The 7,467-nt window shown below is 37.5% G+C and overlaps 1 protein-coding gene across 3 annotated transcripts; it reads left to right on the top strand.

Moving 5' to 3' along the window:
• The first annotated feature begins 5,889 nt into the window (after positions 1-5,889).
• LOC127808840 (bZIP transcription factor 27-like) lies at positions 5,890-7,361 on the top strand. Of its 3 annotated transcripts, none has more exons than XM_052347497.1 (3): positions 5,890-6,448; positions 6,768-6,844; positions 7,021-7,361. In XM_052347497.1, exons 1-3 carry the CDS (start codon positions 5,905-5,907, stop codon positions 7,090-7,092), a joined length of 693 nt encoding a protein of 230 aa, XP_052203457.1. In that variant the 5' UTR covers positions 5,890-5,904; the 3' UTR covers positions 7,093-7,361. The 3 variants fall into 3 exon arrangements, with proteins under 3 accessions (XP_052203457.1, XP_052203456.1, XP_052203455.1); XM_052347496.1 differs by having other exon boundaries at positions 6,768-6,940; XM_052347495.1 differs by having other exon boundaries at positions 6,768-7,361.
• Positions 7,362-7,467: the final 106 nt, after the last annotated feature.

Below are 7,467 nucleotides of genomic sequence, written 5' to 3'. Positions count from 1 at the left end.
TTCGAACCTTGGTTGCACTGGTTGCCTTTGGAGTTCCTTTGATAAAAGGAACCCTTTTGTGGGAGTTTTTTTTGGCACCATCATTACCTGCTTCTACTCTAGCACCTCTTCTATGAGGCGTTTGATGTCAGACACGCTGAGTGTTTCATGTTCCGCTTCATTTTGGCAAAGAGGTGGGTCATAATGGACTCTTGAGTGGGTGATTTCTGCTGTCTCTTTATACGTGAGAGTTTTTCTTGCCCTTCTGCCATATTTTCGTCTTGAGTCTGTTACTTCCGGGACTTGGCTATTCAGCTCTGGAGTTCTGATTCTTATCCTCTGCTGAGGGGCCCTTGGAGGGTTGTCTTGGGATCTTCGATGTTCTCCCCTCATATCGATTTGTCCCATGTGGTGAATGTGAATGTCCGGCATTAGTTCACGTAACAAAGTAGTGACTCCATGTAGTCTTCTCATATTCTCCTCATTGTTCATCTTGAGTTCATCATTTTGTTGTTTCAGCTCCTCAAAATTCTTCCGCAATAGTTCATAATCTGAGAGTAAGATTATGGGTGGAGCTATTCTTGAAAACCCCACGAGGTTTCCATTTGGAATTGAAGATTGCCCAAATAAGTGTTGTTCCTGACTAGCGGGCACTGCATGTGGGACCTGCTTCTCTCACCCTGTCGTATATCTCCCCCATCCAGCTACATGTGCTTCCTCTTGTTTTGAATGCTCCATGCCTCCCAGTCCGGTGGTATGGTTGCATTCGAGCATAGGAAAGTTCCCAGAACGCACTTCGATGTTAGGGTGATCTACTGAAAATTCTAGTACTATAGAGTGCACTTGATAGGGGCCTTTCGTGGCTCCAGTCCTGGTACGAGTGTTCCTTCGAGCAGGATCAGGCTGGTTCGCCTAACCGGCTGATCTTGTCCCTCTTGGCATCTTGTGTTAAGATTGACTTTTTGTTGCGTTTCCCATAGACGACGCCAAATTGTTATTGCCAAAATACAACAATTAAAATTTATGATATGGGGTCCACTCGAGCTAGGTGTCAGGTGAAGTTAGGTTGTCTTAAAAGAGGTCGCCTCAAGGGAGTTTGCCGCTAGGATGCTCGCCGCAAGGGTTTTGCTACAAACTCTTTCGCTACAAGGTTTTGCCACAAGACTTTGCCACTAGTTCTTTCGCCACAAGGCTTTGCCATTAGCTCTCGCCACAAGGTTTTTGCCACAAGGCTTAGCCACTAGATCTTGCCACAAGGTTTTGTCACAAGTTTCGCTATTAACTCTTTCGCCACAAGATTCCGCCACTAGTTCTTTCGCCACAAGGCTTTGTCACTAGCTCTTGTCACAAGGCTTCACCACTAGGTTTTGCCATAAGATTTTGTCTTCACCACTAGGTTCGCCGTGAGCTTTTTCCTTCTCCACAAGGTCTTGTCACAAGGTTCTGCCTTCGTCGCCAAGTTTGCCACAAGCTTTTGCCTCCACCGCTAGGTTCGTCGCAAGAATTTGACCCTATTGATGCTCAAAAAATGGGTTAGAAGGCTTGCGGGAATCTTCCCCTGCGAAAACCCTCCAATGCCAAAGTCAGTCTCAAATCTCAATAACTATTCACGAAAATAGTAAATGTGCATTCAAAGTGTCTAGATTTTACCAAAATTGGAAGTCATTTTCAATGTCTTATAGCTGGGTATTTATAGGGCACAATTCTCAAGGATACTTGGTACTGACACGTGTCGCTTGTTAAATGAACTATGTTCGAGGTGTATGGCTGCAATCAAGTCTTTGCAACAAGGCCATAAGACTTCGCCACAAGACTTAAGTCTTATGGCAAAATCTCGCCACAAGATTTTGCCATAAGACTTCGCCACTAAATCTTTCGCTACAAAGCTTTGCCACTAGTTCTTCCACCACAAGCCTTCGCCACTAGCTCTTTCGCCACAAGGCTTCACCACTATCTCTTCCGCAACAAGGTGCCACAAGGCTTCGCCGCAAAAGAGGCTCACGGCACACTACCGCAAGGCCTTGCCACAAGGTTTGTCGCAAGGCCACTGCCACAAAGGAGGCTCGTGGCACATTGCCGCAAGTGCGCTCGTGGCACACTGTCGTGAGCCTTTTTATTTTTTCTTTAAAAATTCTCATTTTTTCTAACCTATTTTTCATGGCACAACAATATACTTATTCCTTATTGTATCCATTCAAAAATGCACTCTTTAACATCTATTTGGTAAAGCTTGGAACCTTTGTTGCAAGCATAGGCTAGCAATAATCTGATAGCTTCGAGTCTTGCTACGGGTGCATTAGTCTTATCAAAATCTATTCCTTCTTCTTGGTGTTATCCTTGAACCACTATTCTAGCCTTATTTTTCACTATGATTCCATTCTCATCCATTTTGTTCCTAAAGACTTATTTTGTTCCAATGGCTTACTTGTCATTTGTCATTTGGCTTAGTTCTAATGGTCTACTTCTGTAGGACAAGGATCTTGATCGTTTTAGAAGTAAATTCCTAGTTGGTCTTAGGAGTGAAACCCCAAATGATCTTGTGGCGGCATCCCATATTGGCCCTGGGGATTAAAACCAGGCGATCCTAGAAGATGAAAACCATACCAATTGCTCAATCGTAAAACTTCTAGCAAGGCCTAAGGACGAATACTTAGTTGATTTTGAAGATGAGCCCTAAATTGTTTGTGGGGATGAGCTAGTTGATTCCCCTAAGAATGAGCTATCTCATGCCCTTGGGGAAGGGTCGTTGGTTGCCTCCAAGAAAAATCTCTTGACTAGTAGCGGGGGTACTTCCTCAGTTGGGGTGAAATTCTTTGTAGTTATTGTGATTGCACTTCTATTTCATCTTGCCTTTGCTATTGATTAGTGTATAATAATAAATTTATTTAACTAAAAAATATTATCGTCAAATCGTTTGAGTCGATAAAAAAAAAGAAAAGTGAGAGGATACGAGAGGTACCACAAAAATCTCTTAACATTTACAATTGAGGCCACAAGGAGGGCCGTGGCTTACGGCGGCGGGTTGTGGCCGCGGTCCGTTTGGGCCACAAGGATTTTGCACGCCTAGCCTATTTTTTTTGTTGTGTCCATTTAGGTAAATAATTTAATTTATTTTATCTTTATATATTATTACGTATCAATAATGATTTTGATGTGTTTGAAGGCATGATTGATTGACTTTCATTGCTCAATTAAGCTCATAATTGGGGTGGTTGTCTTCTATCCAAATTAGCACGTCCTGTGGAAGATATTTTTCAAATAGTTAATGAGCACATCGATTGAACCGTCCTCCTTAAGGTAATATAAATAAAGAAATAAAAAAGATTCAATTTTACTGATAAAAAACAACAAAGTTTATATTAGAGGTGGTTACAAGTTGGAGTTGATTTAATCATTAAAACAGAATTAATTAATCTAATCTAATTAAATTTGGGTTGTGTCTTACAGCTAAAGTTTTTTTTTGTTTTTTTTTATAACAAGAAATCGTTATCCTTTCCTCTTTAGGTGCTCACTAAAAAATATCTTGTAATCTTTAGATGCTCGCTAAAATATCTTGCAATCCATGGGTGCTCTCACTAAAAATATCTTTGATATACGCCATACCTACATACATTCGCAAAATTATACACACTAAATAAATTAACTAAAAATTTGAGGGGCTCAGTCTCTTACCATATATTTCAGCCTTGTAGCTATTTTGGAAGTTACTGCCTACCCACTACACTACTAGGACTTTTGAAATCTAGCCTAAATAGGTTTAGTTCTAAAATTAATCATTTATGAAACAACTAATTTACTTTTCTTTTCTTTCTTTTTTTCATCTTTCTTCTTTGTCTCTCTAATCTCTCCACTAATCTTTAGAAAAGTACAACAATATATATATATATATATGGAAACTATTGATGTCGGTGACCAAAAAAATCAAATCTAACCTAAATGCATATGGGTTTGATTTCAAACCTTGGCTCTTTTTCTGTATTCGAAATTCAACCCAAATATAGCTGTGAAATCTCAATTTAATCCTTATAATTTTATGATTTTACATGTGAGAAATTTTTAAACGGTTCAACGTTTATATAAAATTTAAATTATAATAGAATCCAAATGAATCTTGATTCAATTCAATAATATTGATAAAATCTCAAATTGGATAACAATTTTATCGATTTTAACTTTTATGCACAAAAATATTAGAAACAAAAAAAATTATGTTTCTAGTATTAATTCTTATTTGAGAGGTGTCTTTTGTCTCTACAAACCCTTATCTCTCTCAAATACTTTTGTCACACATTTTTTTTGTTCCCCTTTGTAGCATGGTTGCTTAGTGTTTAGTGTCGCCGTTGATTCACAACTTTGATTGTTTGGTATTGCCATCAATTCACAAACATAAACTATCATCTAAGCTCTCGTTGATTCACAAACAAGAATTGGCGTTTCCATGCTTGCTGCTTAGTGCCGCCGTTTCCGTGCAACACAAATCGATTCACAACTTTGATTGCTTGGTGCTGCCATCAATTCAACTTAAAAGGGTATACAACTATGTTTGTTTCTTCTTTTATAATTTCTTTGTTTGTTTCTTTTTTTGTAATTTCTTGATTTGATTCAATAATTCTTGTTCGCCATAATTTTATCCGTTTCTTCTTCATTTGTCTTAATTAATTTGATTATTATTGATTTTTTAATTTGAAAGTAAATTATTGTTAGTTTCTTAAAAATTTGAATGTTTGTTGGAATTTTTATTATAATTATTGCTCGTTTACCAATGTATATAGTTTTTATTTATATTAAATTATGACACATACGGCTTCTGATAATTTACATTATATGAACCAATATTTAAAAATTTTATTATGGATGGGAGAATGATTATAAATGGACTTAATATTTAGAAAATTTATATTATTAATATTTTTAAAATTAATAGATGAATTTATTTTGAAATAGGTAACTCATAATAAAGAATAAGATTGAAATAATATTATTAGACAATATTAATTCATTTTTTAATAAAATTATATCATTATAAACTTATATTTACATGGATTAAATAGTATTTTTAATTATGTCTACCATCTTACGATTTTGCGATTTGATTTTATGGACTCTCATTCAATCTCACTTAAAATATCAATTTTAACAACTTTGAACCTATCTATATATATGAAAATGAGAGAGTGTGTAATGAACCCTAGATTTTTATATTTTATTAGCCCTAGAATTTTTTGGGTTTCATTTGCACCTTTAGAAATTCGAGATTTACATATAAACATATTTTGGTTTATCACGTTACAAACTTAAATTTTTAGGAAAGAAGAGACAAGTGGAGATTACCCCTAACATTGCCACTATTACTTGAAAAGAGTTGTGTTCTACCGGTTTTTGTTGGAAAACGAGGGAAAATGAAAAAGAAAAACGTGAGAGAAGGAAAAAAAAAAATCTTATAATAGAGAAAAATTGCAAGAAAATATTAAAGTTCAAAGTATTTACTATATCTTCTTAAATGTGAAAGATAACTCTTATAGTTATTCTAAATCTTAAAGGTATTACGTGTATTTATTTTAGCTTAAATTCTTTTTTAGATAATTTATTTTAACATATATTGTTAAAAGAACAATAACAAGCAAAAACAAAAATTAAATTATAAACACCAAAATAAATAAATAGAATTAAAGGGACTAAAAGTGAGTTAGAAAATGAATTTTTAAAGAAATATAAGTCTTAAATTTATGAAGTCTTTTATAAGTCTAAAAAATAGAGCGGAATTAGCGGAAACCAAACTCTAATATTACAGTAGCCCTAGCCCCCTTTTACAAATATTAGGTAATTAGAAAAGGAAAAGAAACATTCAACGAAAAAAAGAGTGAGCACTACGACGCCGTTTGACTCAATTTCTTCCACGAAAATTGCCCATAAAATATCTCTTCCATGGAGCCACCAATCCTCTCAGTAACAAAGCTTCCCGCCCACTCTGCTTCTCTCTCTATGGCCCTGAGCATGTGGTCGCAGTCATCGGCTGGAGACACGAACCAGATCAGCACCGGCATGCTGCTCTCTTCTTCAACTTCACACTCTTCATCTTCCTCCGCCCGTTCATCTCCCCACGATATTCTGGCAACCAGAAAGTCTCTCGAGGAAATCTGGACTGGTATCAATCTCTCTTCTCTCCAACGCCACCCCTTCCGTGGCGGCCTCAGCCTCCAAGACCTCTTCTTCGAAGAGCCTCCTCCATCATCCAGATGTTGCCCCGCCGCCGCCCTTCGTCCCCCTCCTCCGGCCACGGTCCTGAACCCTAGCTCCGCCCCGGAGTTCCATTCTATTGAAAGCGCCGATCGCAAGAGATCGATCCCGCGATTGAAAACGCAGCCCCTGAAAAGGACTTCGGAGAACGGCGGCGATTCCGGAGATCGGGTCCACAAGCGCATGATCCAGAACAGAGAGTCCGCCGCCCGCTCTCGAGCTAGAAAGCAGGAATCTCTCTCTCTCTCTCTCGTCTAAGTTCTTGATTCTTTCCGATTTAATTCACCATTTTGTCTTGTTCTGCTTCTTCTCTGTGCCAATTGAATTTTCCGGCAGAAGTTCGCAATATCAAAGATACAATAGAATATAATCATATCTATTATTTTCATTCACCATACTCCGGCCATCTAATCTAGTGAAATTTTCTACGCAAAAATAGCGCTAAAACTTTATGTCGTCATTATATTTATATCACTTCACTAGAACCTGTCTGTTTCCCCAGCTTGATTAGGATGATGTGTAATTGACGATGAATTGAATTTTCCGGCAGGCTTATACAAACCAGTTGGAGAATGAAGTGGAACGCCTCTTGGAAGAGAATGCCAAGCTCAGAATACAACTGGAAAAAGTGAGAAAATTGATGCAGATGAATAGGAACAAAGATACCTCATCTTTGCCCGCTCTACTTTTACTTGGGTTTAAGTCCCAATTCCCAAACATGCTGGTTAATGGATCTGTTGCTTTGTTCTTGGTTTTTTTTTTTTGTCTTTCTAATACGTGTATTTTATCTGTGTGTGTTTGCAGGTTTGTTCGGTGGCTCCTGCTGGGCTTCCAAAAATGCAAACTCTGAGTAGAACCTTAACTGCCCCGTTTTGAGAAGAATTTTCATTCTCTCTTTCATTTTGGTCCTTGCTTTCTCGGTCTCTGTCTATTTGTCTACTTTGCCGTATTTGTGTGATAAAGAAGGGGCTGCTTCCAAGCTTTTGTAATCTCTATATAATATGTGTAGGAAAATAGTTTTCTTACAATTTTCACTTGAAGAGATGCATGTCATCGAAATAAGCCTGGATGACGCTTGTTTGTATAAATTTCAAAACAAAGCAATTTATTACATTTTGACGATCGAGCTGTTGTTATTCAATCAAGGCTGGCCCATCAGGGGATATTTTGGGGGGTTTATGACGCGCAACAGTCGCTTAGTCACGGCACATCTCTATCAAAAAGTTGCAGAGATTAGGTGCGGTGCCATGC

This window comes from Diospyros lotus, chromosome 8 (assembly GCF_014633365.1).
Source record: "Diospyros lotus cultivar Yz01 chromosome 8, ASM1463336v1, whole genome shotgun sequence".
Taxonomy (NCBI): domain Eukaryota; kingdom Viridiplantae; phylum Streptophyta; class Magnoliopsida; order Ericales; family Ebenaceae; genus Diospyros; species Diospyros lotus.
This window is presented reverse-complemented; position numbering and strand designations above follow the sequence as displayed.

Coding starts and splice junctions, on each gene's coding strand:
- LOC127808840 (XM_052347495.1), top strand. CDS start 5,905: ATGGAGCCACCAATCCTCTCAGTAACAAAGCTTCCCGCCCACTCTGCT. Junction 6,449..6,767: donor CTCTCGAGCTAGAAAGCAGG/AATCTCTCTCTC, acceptor TTTTCCGGCAGG/CTTATACAAACCAGTTGGAG.